At 41.6% G+C, this 19,453-nt stretch overlaps 1 protein-coding gene across 13 annotated transcripts in view; it reads left to right on the plus strand.

Annotated features, from left to right (window-relative positions):
• Positions 1–19,453, plus strand: part of NIN (ninein) — a 107,522-nt gene that overhangs the window by 47,649 nt on the left and 40,420 nt on the right. For all 13 annotated transcript variants that reach the window (XR_009531731.1, XM_060096236.1, XM_060096238.1 and 10 more), the window contains 9 exons: positions 5,202–5,241; positions 6,886–7,076; positions 10,890–11,036; positions 11,524–11,691; positions 12,187–12,323; positions 12,644–12,784; positions 13,039–13,213; positions 15,874–15,984; positions 16,359–16,448. Coding sequence is in view for 12 of the 13 variants with exons in the window: in XM_060096236.1 (XP_059952219.1) it covers positions 5,202–5,241; positions 6,886–7,076; positions 10,890–11,036; positions 11,524–11,691; positions 12,187–12,323; positions 12,644–12,784; positions 13,039–13,213; positions 15,874–15,984; positions 16,359–16,448 (1,200 nt within the window). In the remaining variant the exon portion in view is untranslated. The remainder of the gene's footprint in view (positions 1–5,201; positions 5,242–6,885; positions 7,077–10,889; positions 11,037–11,523; positions 11,692–12,186; positions 12,324–12,643; positions 12,785–13,038; positions 13,214–15,873; positions 15,985–16,358; positions 16,449–19,453) is intronic.

Here is a 19,453-nt window from a genome sequence, read left to right on the forward strand (position 1 = left end):
AAACTCATTCTACGAGGCCACCATCACCCTGATACCAAAACCAGACAAGGATGTCACAAAGAGAGAAAACTACAGGCCAATATCACTGATGTGGGCTTCCCTGGTGGCACAGTGGTTGAGAGTCCGCCTGCCGATGCAGGGGACGCGGGTTCGTGCCCCGGTCTGGGAAGATCCCACATGCCGCAGAGCGGCTGGGCCTGTGAGCTATGGCCGCTGAGCCTGCGCGTCCAGAGCCTGAGCTCCGCAATGGGAGAGGCCACAACAGTGAGAGGCCCATGTACCGCAAAAAAAAAAAAAAACAATATCACTGATGAACATAGATGCAAAAATCGTCAACAAAATACTAGCAAACAGAATCCAACAGCACATTAAAAGGATCATACACTATGATCAAGTGGGGTTTGTCCCAGGAATGCAAGGATTCTTCAATATATGCAAATCTATCAATGTGATACACCATATTAACAAGTTGAAGGAGAAAAACCATATGATTATCTCAATAGATGCAGAGAAAGCTTTCGAGAAAATTCAACACCCATTTATGATAAAAACCCTGCAGAAAGTAGGCATAGAGGGATCTTTCCTCAACATAATAAAGGCCATATATGACAAACCCACAGCCAGCATCGTCCTCAATGGTGAAAAACTGAAACCATTTCCTCTAAGATCAGGAACAAGACAAGGTTGCCCACTCTCAGCACTGTTACTCAACATAGTTTTGGAAGTTTTAGCCACAGCAATCAGAGAAGAAAAGGAAATAAAAGGAATCCAAATTGGAAAAGAAGAAGTAAAGCTGTCACTGTTTGCAGATGACATGGTACTCTACATAGAGAATCCTAAAGATGCTACCAGAAAACTACTAGAGCTAATCAATGAGTCTGGGAGAGTTGCAGGACACAAAATTAATGCACAGAAATCTCTGGCATTCCTATACACTAGTGATGAAAAATCTGAAAGAGAAATTAAGGAAACACTCCCATTTACCATTGCAACAAACAGAATAAAATACCTAGGAATAAACCTATCTAAGGAGATAAAAGACCTGTATGCACAAAACTATAAGACACTGATGAAAGAAATTAAAGATGATACAAACAGTTGAAGAGATATACCATGTTCTTGGATTGGAAGAATCAACATTGTGAAAATGACTATACTACCCAAAGTAATCTACAGGTTCAGTGCAATCCCTATCAAACTACCAATGGCATTTTTCACAGAACTAGAACAAAAAATTGCACAATTTGTATGGAAACACAAAAGACCCCGAATAGCCAAAGCAATCTTTTTTTTTTTTTTTTTTTTTTTTTTTTGCGGTACACGGGCCTCTCACTACTGTGGCTTCTCCCGTTGCGGAGCACAGGTTCCGGATGCGCAGGCTCAGCGGCCATGGCTCACGGGCCCAGCCGCTCTGCGGCATGTGGGATCTTCCCGGACCGGGGCCCGAACCCGTGTCCCCTGCATTGGCAGGCGGACTCTCAACCACTATGCCACCAGGGAGGCCCTAGCCAAAGCAATCTTAAAAAAGAAAAACAGAGCTGGAGAAGTCAGGCTCCCTGACTTCAGACTATACTACAAAGCTACAATAATCAAGACAGTATGGTACTGGCAAAAACCCCACAGAAATATAGATCAGTGGAACAGGATAGAAATCCCAGAGATAAACCCACACACGTATGGTCGCCTTATCTTTGATAAAGGAGGCAAGAATATACAATGGAGAAAAGACAGCCTCTTCAATAAGTGGTGCTGGGAAAACTGGACAGCTACATGTAAAAGAATGAAATTAGAACACTCCCTGACACTATACACAAAAAATAAACTCAAAATGGATTAAAGACCTAAATGTAAGGCCAAACACTATCAAACTCTTAAATAAAAACATAGGTAGAACATTCTTTGATATAAATCACAGCAAGATCCTCCTAGAGAAATGGAGATAAAACCAAAAATAAACAAATGGGACCTAATGAAACTTCAAAGCTTTTGCACAGCAAAGGAAACCATAACCAAGATGAAAAGACAGTCCTCAGAACGGGAGAAAATATTTGCAAGTGAAGCAACTGACAAAGGATTAATCTCCCAAATATACAAGCAGCTCATGCAGCTCAATATCAAAAAAACAAACAGCCTAATCCGAAAATGGGCAGAAGCCCTAAATAGATATTTCTCCAAAGAAGATGTACAGATTGCCAACAAAGACATGAAAGGATGCTCAACGTCAGTAATCATTAGAGAAATGCAAATCAAAACTACAATGAGATATCACCTCACACCGTTCATAATGGCCATCATCAAAAAATCTACAAACAGTAAATGCTGGAGAGGGTGTGGAGAAAAGGGAACCCTCTTGCACTGTTGGTGGGAATGTAAATTGGTACAGCCACTATGGAGAACAGTATGGAGGTTCCTTAAGAAACTAAAAATAGAACTACCATATGACCCAGCAATCCCACTACTGGGCATATACCCTGAGAAAACCATAATTCAAAAAACTCATGTACCACAATGTTCATTGCAGCTCTATTTACAATAGCCAGGATATGGAAGCAACCTAAGTGTCCATCGACAGATGAATGGATAAAGAAGATGTGGCACATATATACGATGGAATATTACTCAGCCATAAAAAGAAATGAAATTGAGTTATTTGTAGTGAGGCGGAAGGACCTAGAGTTTTTCATACAGAGTGAAGTGAGTCAGAAAGAGAAAAACAAATACTGTATGCTAACACGTATATATGGAATCTAAAAAATAAATGGTTCTGAAGCACCTAGGGGCAGGACAGGAATAAAGATGCAGATGTAGAGAATGGAGTTGAGGACACGGGGAGGGGGAAAGGTAAGCTGGGACGAAGTGAGAGAGTAGCATTGATATATATACACTTCCAAAAGTAAAACAGATAGCTAGTGGGAAGCAGCTGCACAGCACAGGGAGATCAGCTCTGTGCTTTGTGACCACCTAGAGGGGTGGGACAGGGAGGATGGGAGGGAGACGGAAGTGGGAAGATATATGGGGATATATGTATACATATAGCTGATTCACTTTGTTATACAGCAGAAACTAACACACCATTGTAAAGCAATTATACTCCAATAAAGATGTTAAAAAATAAAAATAAAAAAAGTAAAAACAATTGAATTCTGCCCAGAAACAATAGTAAGAAAATCTAGAGTGCTGTTTCCTCCATTGCTCCCTCCCCACCCTCACACCTCATATCCATCCATCAGGGTTGAGATATTTCTTTATGTGGAAATGTAGCCTGATAAAATTGTAATCACAAACAAGTAAAAAATCACACTGTGCCCCAAATCACCTTCCATAGATATACCATGTATATTAGTGACTTTCAGTTGTACTCTGAATGAGTTGTAGTAGGATTATATATTTTGAATTATAGCCTTTTTAATGTCTCTCTGTGGCAAGAATAATTTATCTCAGTGCTGTCAGTTTGGGGTTTCAGCTCAGTGTGGCAAATTTTGGCGAACTCTTTGAATTGGTGCTGTCTTCAGTATCTTTCTGAGTGAAATACGGAACTGTGAAATCCTGGTAGATAGTTGTCCTTCAGTTAAGAGGAGAGCAACAAAATAGATGTGCCTAGGTTGCCTGAAAGAACTTCAACTCATATCAACTTGAACAAGCTACTGAAATATTTTTTTTTTTTTTTTTTTTGCTGTACGCGGGCCTCTCACTGCTGTGGCCTCTCCCGCTGCGGAGCACAGGCCCCGGACACACAGGCCCCGCGGCCATGGCTCGCGGGCCCAGCCGCTCCGCGGCATGTGGGATCCTCCGGGATCGGGGCACGAACCCGCGTCCTCTGCATCGGCAGGCGGACTCTCAACCACTGCGCCACCAGGGAGGCCCGCTACTGAAATATTTAACCTAAGAATTTTAGGTTGCACACTGTCTGCCATGAGGAATCTAGGCTCTGGAGATGGGAGTTAATTAGGCTTATTTTCCTGTTCAGTTCATTACAGGATCTAAGAAATCAGCTCACCTTGTACAGTCCAGCCACCATGGAGAGGAGGCTGGTTATTTGTTCTCAAAGGCAGCTTCATTCATAAAGTTGGATCTTTGCTGGGACAGCAGCAGGTTTTAAAAGGAGGATACACCTTTTCTCAACAGAGTTTCCTGCCTGAGATGGTTGTAGAACCTACCAACAGGACTGATTAGGAAGCTTACTGATGAGGCCGGAGACCACTGTGGACCTACTCGTTGCCCATGGTTGGAAGCAGATCTGTGCATGCTTGCCTGTGGAGCATGGGCTAGAGTTTGGTTCTGACCTGTGCCCTGGGCTGGGTGCTTTTGTGCAGTACACAAACTACAACTGTGTACGCTGTGTCTTGGAAAAGACCCAGAAGTAACACAGCACGATAAGGGGACAAAATGATCTAGTTCAGATCAATTTCACTGCTTTTAATGTAGTAATTTACTGCTAATGTACATTTTATTTAACTTGAGCTTTCTAGCCTACCTGCTTTGGGTTGCATCTCTGTCTCCTCACTGTGCTAGAAACACACCAGTCTCACTCATCCTGGTCTCCACACGTCGGCAAATAGTAACTGCTCCTTTCTTTCCACCTGGCCGTCTCCAGCTTATCTCTCAGGTCTCAGTTAGACCTTGCTTCTTGCAGGAAGTCTACCCTGAACTCACAAGGCTGAAGGACACATCCTTCTTGAACTCCCCCATGATAGCACTTATTACACTACAATATTGTACTCTCTGTTTTCTTGTCTGCATGTCTTTGTCAGCATATAAACTTCTTGAGATAAGAAATATGCTTGTCCTGTTCATAGTTGTATTCCAAACATGTAGCATAATACCTCACACCCATTAAACATTTATTGAAGAACAAATTCATAAATGCATGCATACAAACTCCTGTTAGTTGATGGATTCTGAATATTTGCTTCAACCTGATTTTATTGGTTGTGATAGGTTTTGCTGTTGAGTAAGTGATGTCACCTCACAAGTGTGAGAGGCAAATCCTTGGTGCGATGCCGCAGAAGGCTGTGGCGTGTTTCTTAGGAGTCTCCTGTTAATTGGCTTGTTGACTGAGGAGAGCCGACCTGGATGAATGCACTGAAGGGGCCCGAATCATGTGACTCACTCAGATGATGATTTCAGAGCCAGAGAGTGATCGGGTCTTGGAAGAACAGAATTAGTTCTAAAACACACTAATCTTCTCTTGCTTCCTCTAGAACTGGAAGACGCAGCGCAGTGAGGAGTATGAAGCAGAAGGTAGGAATTGAGTGTGTGTGGGGCCTGCCTGGGAAGGAGGGGCTGCCATTCACAGGGCACTCTCCACACCCCCTTCCTGCATCCCTTGCCTTCTTACTAACAGCCTTGCCTGCTGGAGGCCAACTAAGAAATAACCTGAAGAACAACACAGCAACAAAAAATTCATTCCCAGTTGATAGCTCATAGTTTTAAATCCTTGCATTTAGCATCACGCAAGATGTGACAAGTAAGGTAGAATTTCACTTATGGGTTAATTACTCTCTTACATAGACTTTCACATTAATCTATGAACAATCCAAAACTAAATAGTTACCTATTAAAATGTATCCCTTGACAGGGCTTCCCTGGTGGCGCAGTGGTTAAGAATCCGCCTGCCAGTGCAGGGGACACGGGTTCGAGCCCTGGTCCGGGAAGATCCCACATGCCACGGAGCAACTAAGCCCGTGCGCCACGACTACTGAGCTTGCGCTCTAGAGCCCGTGCTCCGCAACAAGAGAAGCCACTGCAGTGAGAAACCTGCGCACCACAACCAAGAGTAGACCCCGCTCGCCGCAACTAGAGAAAGCCTGCGCGCAGCAACGAAGACCCAACTCAGCCAAAATAAATAAATAAATTTATATTTTAAAAAAATGTATCCCTTGACAAGTTTCAGATGTATTTAAGATGGATCAAAACACATTGATCTTCTGGCCAGCAGATGGCACTATGGTTCAGCTGACGGAACCTCAGCTCACTTCACAGCCTACCCTGGATTAACTGTACTTAAGTGTAATTACATGTTCTCTAGGTCTCCAACCTGTAAAGACACAGCGGTGATGGGCTTAATGTCTTTGATAAATAGTGGTAGCACTAAATGCTCTTCTCAACTCTCTAAGGTTCTTCCAGGCACACACAATCTTGTCAGTAATTAGCTCATGTTTAAGTAATGACTTTACAGAATCTCTAATATGGAAGTAAATTTTAACTAGAAGTGAGAACTTTTAATAGAGGATAAATAAATTTTTATTTTTAAATAAGTAGTTTGATCCTTAAATCTTCAAATAGAACTTATCCTTAATATACCAATAATTAATAACTTGCCCTGGCAAACATTTATTCTTTCAAGTTGGATTGCTTATAGGTCAGAATATTCGTTATGTGTAAAGATTTGGAAACAGGCTAATCTTGCCTTTTATAATCATCTTATGATATTTATCATGAAATTATTTCCTTCTCAGTAAAAGCAGAGCTTAGACTAGAAAGAAAGTGGAGATAATAAAGTCTGGTAGCTATAGCTGAGGTAGGGCATATAAAGCTCCTTAGAATGGCTCTCAACCAGCCTTCTCTTCCGATCACACCAAAGCCTAAGCCTGTGCATATTTTCCTTTGGAATAAAATAAGCCTAGAACTTTGGCATTATTGCACAGGAGATGGTATTTCTTACATAGTATGACTGCCAATGAACAAAAAAGTGTCTGTTGGCCCTAGCTGCAGCCTAAGAACCAATGGTTCCACTTCATCTGAACTTCAGGATCAAATCAACTCAACATCACATCAACATCTGTAGTCTCTTTCTTATAGCATATATTTTCAAAAAGCACATTTTTCTTTGAGAATAGGCTCTCAGTTCCTTTAGGGACAACACACTGTATGCTTTTATTTTAGGCCAGTTAAGATTTTGGAACCCAGATGATTTGAATGCCTCACAAAGTGGGCCTTCCCCTCCCCGAGACTGGATAGAAGAGAAACTGCAGGAGGTTTGTGAAGATTTGGGGATCACCCGTGATGGTCACCTAAACCGAAAGAAGCTCATCTCCATCTGTGAGCAGTATGGTTTGCAGAATGTTGATGGAGAGGTAAGCCTTGCATCAGATTTTTATTCAGGAATAGTAATCATGATAAAAGCTAAACTGGCCACAGGCTAGGAATAGCCATATTTTGGTTTCCTGCAGCATGTTACAGAGACTCCATTCTCTTTTTTTCCTGGGAAGTCAGCCATGAAGATCCTGTCTCTGAGGACCTCATGTTGTATTGTGGAAAAGAAAAACTGACAATAGCTGACACTTACTGAACCCGTACTCTGTGCCCCTCACTGTGCTAAGCACATTACCCCACATTACTATCAGACACCAGTTCAGTGTGGCATGATGTCAATCTATTTGTAGATGTGGCATTTGTAGAGCAAAATGTGGGAAAGGGGTAGAGGAAGGACGAAGAGGGGAGCTCAGGAGATTTGAGTTGGGGGCATATTTTGAAGGCCAGGCTGATAAGTTTAGTTTTTTGGAGAGGAGATCTCAATATCACCCCTGGGTTCTTAAGCAGATTAAGTAATAATACATAGGAAAAACTTACTTGCTGAGGGTGGTCTGAACTTCTTTTATGGGGTATAGTGGTGTAAAGAGAGCCTTAGATTAGGAGACCAGCCAGGAGCCATCACAATAATCTGGTCATGAGGAAAGGGAAAAGGGTAGGTTGGTGGTTTTGAAAATGTACAACAGAAGAGTCCTGAAGGAGCCCCCGAAAGACTCTTGCTCAGTAAAAAATTAAGAGGGGTGGCAGGACTGGGTGCGTGAACAGCCATGAAACATAAGAATGTAATTAATTCCAAGATATGTCTTTCAAAGAGCTGAAAATAAGGACTGGAGGGACTTAGAGGTTAGGGCTACAGTTGTAGCTTTGGGAAACTTTTATTATAGTGATATTTGAAACCATGTTATCTGCTTGCTCAGAGGATAAGTGGTATTATTTTCCTAAACCAGAAAGAGGTTTATTATCAAAAGCTTCCAAGTAGTGTAGCCTGCAGAAAAGTTCTTTCCCCCCCTTCTCCCTTGTGTATGTGACCATTGCACACCCTCTGACTACATTTTAATGGCTCAGTCGTCACTTATTTTTCAGTGATGGCTGTTGAGTCATAAAATTAAATTCATCCTCCTAAATTACAAACCAGCGCAGTATGCAGAACCTTGGGTTGTTCTGCCAAGAAATATTTCACAAACTTGGATTATTTATCTAAGAACAAATCTTGGAATAAACTTAGCCGTTTGTGGGGAGTTGCATTTTCTTCTGTGGTGGAGATTCCAGAACTCAGGAAATGAAGCAGCACATTTATTTTCTTCTGATGTGAGGATGAGTAAAGGATTGCTAATTGAATGTAGCTTTTAGTGTTTTTCCTCCCCACCAAAATCATGAAACACTATAGTACTTTGTATTACTAGCTCTAGACCACAGCGGAGCTGAAAGTTCAAGATGATCTCATCAGCATACAACTTGGAATCCTAGAATTTTACAACTGAAAGCAATTTTAGATTTAGTCACCCCTCATTTTAGAGATAAAGAAAGAGATCACGGCTGCCTGTTGCCATCATCATGAAGGGAAACTACGTTCACTGTCTTAGGCTAAAACTAGTGCCCTGCTTTCCAGAAGCAAGGATGACTGTAGGGCAGGGATGGCAAATTGTCACCCTAGCTGCCAAATATGACCCAAGGGCTACGTCGCCTACCCAATGTTTAAAAGTTGAACTTTTTGCTATACTTTTTAAAATCAGGAGATTTTTTAAAAATCAGAAGATTTGGCTCCATTTTGCTGGCAGTGAGAAGCAGCTAGCCCCTTTGGACAGGGCATGCACTCGTGTTCCGTTCGCTGGTTTAAAAGGCACTACTTCCTATGTCTCAAGACCATCCTGCCTCATTTATTTACATCACCTTCCTGGCCCCTCAGGGCATTTGTGATCCCTATTCTAGTGCATTATTTCCCAACTTTCACATTGGGAAATCAACCATCCAAAGACCTGGCTGGTGATGGGGAGTAAGAATGTCCTCAGGGTTCTAGATTCAGCTCCTGCACAGACTGCAGGGGGTGCCCTAGTTGCCCAGCCCTGCCCATCCACCCTCTTCTGAATCCACATCCCTGTATTCACTACTTGTCCACTCCCCCAGTACAATAACTGGTAGGATTTACTTAATCCACCACTTCAAATGGATCAGGTAGGTGATGGGTGTTTAGGCACTCAGGAAGCTGTGCGTTGATTTGGCCAAGGTCACAGGGCCAACCCCTGTGGAGCTAAGGTTAGAGCCAGAATATGCTGATTCACTTCAGTCAGCACACTTGGATTTTACTGTGACTTCTGGTTTGACAGTCCTGAAAGCCTAGTCCTCTAAGAAAGTGTTCTTTTGGTTGATGAGAACGAGACGGAGAAGCTAAGGGAGCTTGGCAACCTCAGAATTTTGCCCCAAATACCTTTCCATCTGTTTCATCATATGCTTCTCTATTAGGAACTGTTGCTTCTTCCAAAGATTTCCACTCTTTAGAATGATTTTCTTGTTTCAGAGTCCTCTCCAGAGGAAGTGGTATAAAAACAAGAATAGAGACAGATGTTTCCTATTGGGTATGAACTGGAGAAAAAAGCATTGGATAAAAGAAATGCCTCAGGCACTTAGATGAAGGATAAAAATCAACAATTATGAGATGACAGGAGTCCTAGCAATAGTCCAGACTTAAGAAATGAATATTAAGGATTAAGGATAAAAATTAAGGATAAAAATTAAGGATTTGTTACAAAGAGGCCTTTGTTAGAATGGAACCAGGTGTAGGCTCAAATGCAACAAAGTAAGTTTGTTGCCTGTTCTGTTCCTTGCTACTCAGCAAACTGGGCATCACCTTGTTAGAAATGCAGAATCTTAGGCCCTACCCCCAGATTTAACTATATCAGAGTCTGCATTTTAACAGGATCCTCAGGTGATTTCTGTTTTGTACACTGGGGGCATGTCCTAGAGAAAAATTTTAGCCCCCCAAATAAAGAGGAAGCTGACTGTGAGGGTGGAGGTCTTTGCCTTCCCTCCCTGTTTTGCGGTATCCATGATTCATGCTGCTTATTCCTTTTTCCATTCCTCTGTTGAGCTAGGGAACAAACCATCTCCTAGGCAAGCCTCTAGAAGGGACTGTATGTGATGAGGACTACTTGATTCCTGTCACAGGGTGCAAAGTAGTCAGGCAAAATTCGCTTCTCTTTACATCTCTTGGAGGAACCCTTCTGTTGCATACACATGAAATCCTTCCTATCCAGTCCTCATTTCTCCTGTGCTAAAGCATTAAAAGAAATAAAGACCCCAAACACGCAGTGCTGTTTTAAGTAATGTTCTAAATCCCAAGTCATGGGTTTCAGACCCAAACTATTAGATCATTGCCATCTGTCCCAGACCCAATTCTGCCGTGCTGACGTACCAATTTCCAAAATTCAATATAAGCAAAATATCATGTGGAGTCACCATAATATAATGGCTTAATGAATGTCTCACTATTTTCTGTTGTTACGACACTAGGAAGCTATATCTTTATGTTTTTAAGTAATTCTTTAATTTGCCAGAATAACGTGTAGTAACATTAAAGATTACCCATTCTAACAGTATGAGCAAAAGAGAAAACAGTTAAATGCTAAATTGCATAAAATTATGAAGATGTTGAAAATGAATTTTATTTAGTTTATGTGAGGGGGAAGGACATATTACTAGAAAGGAAAAAAGACTCAGTCAAGTGAGAATAAAGGGACATGTTGTATTTCTGGAGTCCTGGGGTCAAGGGTGGTGCCAATTTCTGTTGGCTGGAAGTGTACTTTGGGCCTTGTGGGGTTTTTTGAGTGAAATAGTTAAAATATATGGTTACCCTTTTCTAGATGCTTGAAGAAGTCTTCCATAATCTTGATCCTGATGGTACGATGAGTGTAGAAGATTTTTTCTACGGCTTGTTCAAAAATGGAAAATCCCTTACCCCATCAGCATCTACCCCATACAGACAATTGAAAAGGCACCTCTCCATGCAGGTAAGAAATAAATAGGAAGTGGTTTCTTTGTGAGTAGAAGTTAAAATCCATTTGAATAATTTCTAATGAATTAATCTGCTGTCTGAAGAAAAATACTGAGGAGAAAGAGAGGCAAAAGAAGAGTAGTAAAGAAAGACTGAACCACTGGGGAAGGAAAAGTTGGGTTTGAGAAATGACCATAAATTACAGTAGGAAGACCACTAATTATGCCCCTTCTGTTAGCTGTAGGTCAGAAGAAACCTGGTGTTAAGTAGAGACACACTTCATCTGTATGAACAAACTCCTGGCCAGGTCAACTGTTGATAAGCTTTGCATTCTAGGCTGACTTAGGAAAGGGAGATCAAAGGGGCTGCGTGACTTTTTATCCTATCAGTATAAATTAGAGAGACATGCCTTCTGCTTCTTGTGGTCAGGACTGACCAGTTTTGGTCTTGACCAACACCATGTTGCAATGCCTGAGCTTGCTCAAGTCTCTTTCTTCTTCCAGTCTTTCGATGAGAGTGGACGACGGACCACAACGCCGTCTGCAATGACAAGTACCATTGGCTTTCGGGTCTTCTCCTGCCTGGATGATGGGATGGGCTATGCATCAGTGGAGAGAATACTTGACACCTGGCATGAAGAGGGCATTGAGAACAGCCAAGAGATCCTGAAGGTGTGGCAGCTAAAATGAGAGAAAAATGACGAATTGGGGCAGGGTTGAAAAATTCCATTTTTTTGAAACTGTGATTTGGTTCGATTTCTCCTTAATGATTCTTCTGTTCACAAGATCTCAGACGTAAGAGGTAACTTTTCCTACCCACTTCAGCCAGGATTATTGATAACTTCTTTCCATGTTTTTAACCCCTAAATTATTGATAAGAAATTTCTTAGCTGATCTCTGGTTGGTAAAGATTAGAGTTTTACCGTTGTGTTTATTTACAGTGCCAGATAGCATTTTTTTAAAACATGCAAATAATCACATTATGTTTTTCTTAGAGAGAGCTTAGTTATGCTGTGGATTGAATATTGTTCCTAAGCAATCCCTAAAGAAATGTAAGCTTCCAACCTGTAGACTATAAATTCAGTTCTGTGAGTTTGTATAACCTTCACATTTTCTGCTTTCACAGGATAGAACTTGTGATTGTCTTGAACTTGTTCTGATTTCTAGGCCTTGGATTTCAGCCTTGATGGAAATGTTAATTTGACAGAACTGACGCTGGCTCTTGAAAATGAACTTTTGGTTACCAAGAACAGCATTCACCAGGCGGCTCTGGCCAGCTTTAAGGCTGAGATCCGGCATTTGCTGTGAGTTAAGCAGAAGGTTCACCTGCTCTATTCCCTTTCCTACTTGTTGAGCAAGTCATTCAGATGCCTGTGGCATACATTCTTCCATCCTGTACACAGATGTGGCTAATCGCCTATCATCTCACTTCTGTGAAAATGAGGTAGAGCTTAGATTTGCATGTAGTCTTTTGAAGAGGGCTGTGGACTGTCTGTGTGCTTTTGAAGGGTTTTGGTTGTCTTGGTTTTGTTTTTGTATTGAAGCAAGCCACATGAGAGCTTTTTGGGGTCTATTTGTTGCTTAGAAACAGTTTCCCTCATACTTGGTTTCTTTCTGATTCTAGGGAGCAAGTTGATCAAGTGGTCAGAGAAAAAGAGAAGCTACGGTCAGATCTGGAAAAAGCTGAGAAGCTCAAGTCTCTAATGGCCTCAGAGGTGGACGATCACCACGCAGCCATAGAGCGGCGGAATGAGTACAACCTCAGGTACGACTGGCTGGGCCAGGACCCTCCTTTCCCACCACCCTGGCCCAGGGCAGTGGGGCTCAGCCTGCCTGCCCGCTTGGCCACACCTGGCCGGAGTGACTTAGGTGTGGCCAAGCCTCAAGGAAAGCAGGATTCACTAGACACTTTCTCAAGGAGCTTCCCATCTCTGTGACTCTGTGTTTCCATTTTTGGTGGATCCACATAGGGACCTCTGAGGGATTTGATGGCAGCTTGTCAGTCTTTCCTCCTCACAGGAAACTGGATGAAGAGTACAAGGAACGAATAGCAGCCTTAAAGAATGAGCTTCGAAAGGAGAGAGAACAGATCCTACAACAGGTGGGCAAGCAGCGTTTGGAACTTGAGCAGGAAATTGAAAAGGCAAAAACAGAAGAGAATTACACCCGGGACCGCCTTGCCCTCTCTTTAAAGGTAATTATCCTATTGGTTGTACAGTCTGTGTCCCTGCTGGGAATACACATGGAAAACCACAGCTCTGTAAGAGGACAGGTCTGCATGGGGCTCATAAGTCTGCCCAGCTGCGTCATGACCGGACATGGTAGAGCTCCCACTGGGAGCTAGATTTCAGGGGTGTCTGGGCTTCTTGTTTGCCAACAGCATATCTTGTTCTTACCCCCTGAAGCTGCACTGGGTCCTCAGGGCTGTTTGGCTCCTGGTTGATGCTCTCTTCCTTCCTTGCACTCCCCCTTCCTCATTCTTAGCAGATGACTTTATTTCCTGCCACACAGAGGCCATCAGCTTTGTTTCTTTGCTTCCAAATGAACCTTTTCCCTTATACATCCTCCTCTCCTTCCCTGTGCCTCAGTAGAGGAAGTGATCCTTCTCTTTATTGGACTCTGACACCAGATAATATGGTACAGTGTTATCTAGAGATAAAGGGTGGGCGGGGTAGGGGGGTCTGGCCTCAAGACTGCCTGGTTCCAATCTGGATACCACTACTTACAGGAAACCTTGATCAAGTTACTCAAACCTGTTTCCTAATGCACAAAAGAGGCACCATCGTAATACCTACCCCATAGCATTGATATGGAGATTAAATGAGTTGCTACATATACAGTATCTAGAAGGTAATAAGTACCTATGGAATATTCACTACTGTTGAAGTTATAAAAGGTTCCTGAAACTCCACACATCAAAAACTGAGCTAATTCTCACTTCCTAACCATCAAACTGCTTCCTCTCTGGAATTTTCTCCCTAATCTACATCACCACCTGTGCTGAAAGTCATAGAAGCTAGAGTCCTCAGTCATCCTCGATTATCAGTCTCTGAGTCCCGTTGATGCTCTGAAATGCTTCTCAGATTTATCCCATCTCTCCATTTCCACAGCCTCTGAATAGGTTCACAATTCATCACGATTTCTCAGCTGACCTATGTGCATCCTTTTTTCCATCTATCCAACCTCCATATTGTCACCGGAGTTACCTTACTTAAGAACACTTAAAATCATGCTGTTCCCTCTGTAAAAGTGCAACATGGCAACACTGAAGGGCCCTGAAAGGGGGCTTGTCCTCATGCCTTTCTAACCTCAGATCCTGCCAGCAACCCCCAGGGCCATGCCCTCAACCCTGCTGCACCTGCCATCAGCTGTCTCAGTTCCTCAGTAAGCTTTTAGGCTCCTTCACTGCTTTCTCCAACACTGCAGGCCAAACTACTTTTTCATTCCCATTACACTTTTTTTTTTTTTCTTGCCAGAAGATAGCATATTTTCTATCACATCATAGATAATTGTATTCATATATGCCTCCCCGGCCACGGGTCCCGATTGTGTGTTCCCTGTGGTCAGCAACAGAAGCTGATTTGTCAGTTTCCAGAGCACCAACACAGGCCCGATACACAGAAATTGCTCCTGATTTTTTTTTTTTTTTTTTTTTGCGGTACGCGGGCCTCTCACTGTTGTGGCCTCTCCTGTTGCGGAGCACAGGCCCCGGACGCGCAGGCTCAGCGGCCATGGCTCATGGGCCCAGCCGCTTTGCGGCATGTGGGATCTTCCCGGACCGGGGCACGAACCCGTGTCCCCTGCATCGGCAGGCGGACTCAAAACCACTGCGCTACCAGGGAAGCCCTGCTCCTGATTGTTTTAACATCTAAATTTAGACACACTTTGGAAGATTAGAGTTGTAGAACTGGCATTTTGGGGGAAGGTAGTATTTTTTAAAAACACTTCAAGCACATTGTTTTTCACTCCATGTTACTCTGTGAGGGTGTGAACAAGAATGTATTTAAAATATATTGGCTCTATATTCTTTTGGCAAAATATACTTTGAAAATAATGTTCTTCCAATTATCCTTTAGCATTGGGATAGAAAATATGTCAAATGGCATATCCATGTGGTTTTATTTTTTTGACAAATGTGGGTGGAAATCTTACAAGTGTTTTATATACAGAAAAACCCCACTTTTGTGGACTTTGGTTGATATTTTATTATAATAATTCAAAATACAAATTATGAAAAACCTGTATGTATAGCTGTATGTATGTCAGATGAACAAGGTATTCTGCAACCAGTCTTTCATCTGACAGTTTATTGAGAATGTTTTTCACGTCATTAAATTTTCTACTGCAATGCTGTCAAATAGAAATACAATGCAAGCCATGTATGTAATTTCAAACTTTCAAAAAGGCACATTAAAAGGTAAAAAGAAACAGGTGAATTTAATTTTAAATCATTTTTATTTAATCTAATATCTCCAAAACAGTATCTTTTTGACTTGTAATTCATCTACAAAAATTATTACTGAGTTTTTTGTGTTTTTGTTCTAGCTCTTCAATATCCGCTGAATATTTTATATTCACAGCACATTTCAAGTGCTCAATAGTTACCTGTGACTGCTTGTGGCCACTGTTGGGCAGCATGGTTCTGTAGGATCAAGAAAAGTATGCCTCCAGGAGTCATGCTTTGAGGTTATAAGATATCAGTTTTTTAATATTTACTTTTTCTGCTCTAATGTACTGAAACTTTCAAGATGAACACATTTTCTCAATCTAGAGCATAGATGTATGCATGCTATAAAATGATACAACAGTTTATTTCTTAATCTGTGGCAACTTAATTTCCCCAAATTTCTTCAGGAAAACAGTCGTCTAGAAAATGAGCTTCTGGAAAATGCAGAGAAGTTGGCAGAGTATGAGAATCTGACAAACAAACTTCAGCGAAATTTGGAAAATGTTTTGGCAGAAAAGGTAAGTCTGTTTAAATTTGATTTCCTGATATGTAGCCCCAAAGTGTCGTTCACTCAAAAGAGCAGAAGCTATGCCACCAAGAAAATTTCTATTATGGAATTATTTATGTGACTAAAGGAAGCTGTCATTTTTGCAGGGATTTAATTTATACGAGGGAAACATGGCGTGGCACTGAGAAACAATCTCTGCTTTGACTGAACACATCACTCTAGAATCTTCTCCCCATCATCTAATTGATGGTGTTTCTGCTTAAATGTCACATTCCTTTCGTACTCCAGACACTGGGTGAACACCAGAAACTTGGGCCTTTGGTACATTATAGTCAAAGAAGGACACTTGGAAAAAATGACAACTTTGCCCTTTTCATTTTCTAGTTTGGTGACCTTGATCCCAGCAGTGCTGAATTCTTTTTGCAAGAAGAAAGGCTGACACAGATAAGAAATGAATATGGGCAGCAGTGCAGGGTGAGTGACTGAAGAAAACTTAGCAGAGGAGTGCCTGGGTTCAAATACTGCTTCACCATTTACTAGCTGTGTGATCATGAGCACATCACTTAATCTGCGAGTGTTTCAATTCCTCACCTATGAGATAGAAAAAATAAGAACACCCACCAGATAAGGTTGTTGTGGAGAGTCAATGAGTAAACATATGTAAAGTGCTTAGAACAGAGCCTGAGACACAGAAAACACTTAACCTAAGTGCTAGTTGTTAATGTTATTGTTTAGTATCCTGAAATACGAGAGAATCATGCAAACTGCATTTGTCTGCTTTATCTGGGTCGGAAATTGCCAGTAATTAGAGGAAAATAAAGTTTTATTCTAAGAGAAGGAAAATGTGGTCATGTTGATGTGCTTATTCCAAAACTAGTCTTTCCTGAGCGATCAGCGCAGGCTGATATAATTTGCTTTTGTTCTGTGGGTTTTTTTCCTGAATACAGTCCTTATTTTATTTACAAAATGCAAATGGAGCAGAAACCACTCAAGTCTTTAAGTAGTAAGTCATTACAAATTCCTACCAAAGGACACAAAAACATCCTTATAAATAATAGGAATCTTTGATTTTTTAAAAAAGTAACTCTCCTAAGCTCAGGAATTTGGGGGTGTTTTTTTTCCTTAAGCCACAGACACTTGTTTATTTTAACAAGGTAGGCATAACTGAGTTCTAACTGCTTTAGATGAACATTGTACTTGGGCAAAAATGAAGAAAATAATCACCTCCTTATGAGGTTGCTCATAGCCTGCCTTCTCAGGGAATATACATGCACACTTTGAGAAAAGAAATGAAACATTTATGCCACTCTTATAAATAAGTTATGGCTCTTGACTCTAATCAAGTAGAGGTGTTTTCTTCTATGCTTTTAGTTATTTCATCAGTAAAATCTGTCAGCTCTACCTCCAAAAATTCCCCAAATTTGTCCACTTATTTACTTTTTAAACAGTTTTTCATAACCATACAATTCACCCATTTAAGGTGTATAATTCAGTCTCGTTTAGTATATTCACAGAATTGTGCAACCATTACCATAATAAATTTTAGAACATTTTCATCACCCAAAAGAAAACTACCACTCCACCTAGCTGTAATCTCTCCCATGACCCCCAGCCCTAGACAACTAATAATCTACTTGCTGTCTCTTTGGTTTTGCCTATTCTTTACATTCCCTATAAATGGAATTATACAGTGTCATCCTTTGTGACTGGCTTCCTTCATTTGGCATACATTTTCAAGGTTCATCCATACTGTAGCATGTATCAGTACTTCATTTCTTTCCATTGCTGAATAATATTCCATTATATAGCTATACCACATTTTATGTAACCATTCATTAGTTGATGGACATTGGGTTATCTTGAATATTGTGAATAATGCTGCTGTGAACACTTGTGTGCAAGTTTGGTTTGGTTTTGGCTTTTTTTAAACAGAAACAGACTCACAGACTTAGAGAACAAACTTATGGTTACCAGCAGGGGAGGGTGGGAGGGAGGGATAGACTGGGAGTTTGGGATAGACATGTACACACTGGTTTATTTATTTATTTATTTTGGCTGCTTTGTTGCTGCGCGGGCTTTCTCTAGTTGTGGTGAGTGGAGGCTACTCTTCATTGCGGTGTGCGGGCTTCTCATTGCGGTGGCTTCTTTTGTTGTGGAACACAGGCTCCAGGCACACGGGCTTCACTGGCTGCAGCACACGGGCTCAGCAGTTGCAGCACACAGGCCCTAGAGCATGCGGGCTTCAGTAGTTGCAGTGCGTGGGCTCAGTAGTTGCGGCGTGAGGGCTCTAGGGTGCACGGGCTTCAGTAGTTGTGGCATGTGGGCTCAGTAGTTGTGGCTCATGGGCTCTAGAGCACAGGCTCAGTAGTTGTGCACGGGGTTAGTTGCTCCATGGCATGTGGGATCTTCCCAGACCAGGGGTCGAACCTGTGTCCCCTGCATTGGCAGGTGAATTCTTAACCACTGTGCCACCAGGGAAGTCCTGTATGCAAGTTTTTGTGTGGACATACGCTTTCATTTCTCTTGGGTATGTACCTAGGAATGGAATTCATGGGTCATATGATCACTGTATGTTTAACCTTCTGAGGAAGTGCCAAATTTTTTCAAAGATGTTTGCACCATTTTACATTCCCACCAATGTGAGAGTTGCAATTTCTCCACATCCTTGCCAACAGTTGTTATTATATGTCTTTTTTTAAAAAAATCTCTTTATTGGGGTATAATTGCTTTACAGTATTGTGTTAGTTTCTACTGTACCACAAACAAAGTGAATCAGCTATATGTATACATATGCAATCCCACCACTGGGCGTATACCCTGAGAAAACCATAATTCAAAAAGAGTCATGTACCACAATGTTTATTGCAGCTGTATTTACAATAGCCAGGACATGGAAGCAACCTAAGTGTCCATCGACAGATGAATGGATAAAGAAGATGTGGCGCATATATACAATGGAATATTACTCAGCTGTAAAAAGAAACGAAACTGAGTTATTTGTAGTGAGGTGGATGGACCTAGAGTCTGTCATACAGAGTGAAGTAAGTCAGACAGAGAAAAACAAATATTGTATGCTAACACACATACATGGAATCTAAAAAAATGGCACTGATGAACCTAGTGGCAGGGCAGGAAAAAAGAAACAGATGTAGAAAACGGACTTGAGGACACGTGGGGGAGGGGAAGCTGGGCCGAAGTGAGAGAGTGGCATGCACATATATACACTTCCAAATGTAAAATGATGGCTAGTGGGAAGCTGTTGCATAGCACAGGGAGATCAGCTCGATGCTTTGTGATGACCTAGAGGGAGGCTCAAGAAGGAGGGGATATGGGGATATATGTATGTCTTTTTTATTTTAGCCATCCTATTGGGTATTAAGTGGTATCTCATTGTGAGTTTGATTTGCATTTCCCTGATGGCTAATAACATTTAGTATCTTTTCGTTTGCTTATCTTCTTTGGAGAAATGTGTCTTTGGA

The sequence above is a fragment of the Mesoplodon densirostris genome, chromosome 4, assembly GCF_025265405.1.
Source record: "Mesoplodon densirostris isolate mMesDen1 chromosome 4, mMesDen1 primary haplotype, whole genome shotgun sequence".
Lineage (NCBI taxonomy): Eukaryota > Metazoa > Chordata > Mammalia > Artiodactyla > Ziphiidae > Mesoplodon > Mesoplodon densirostris.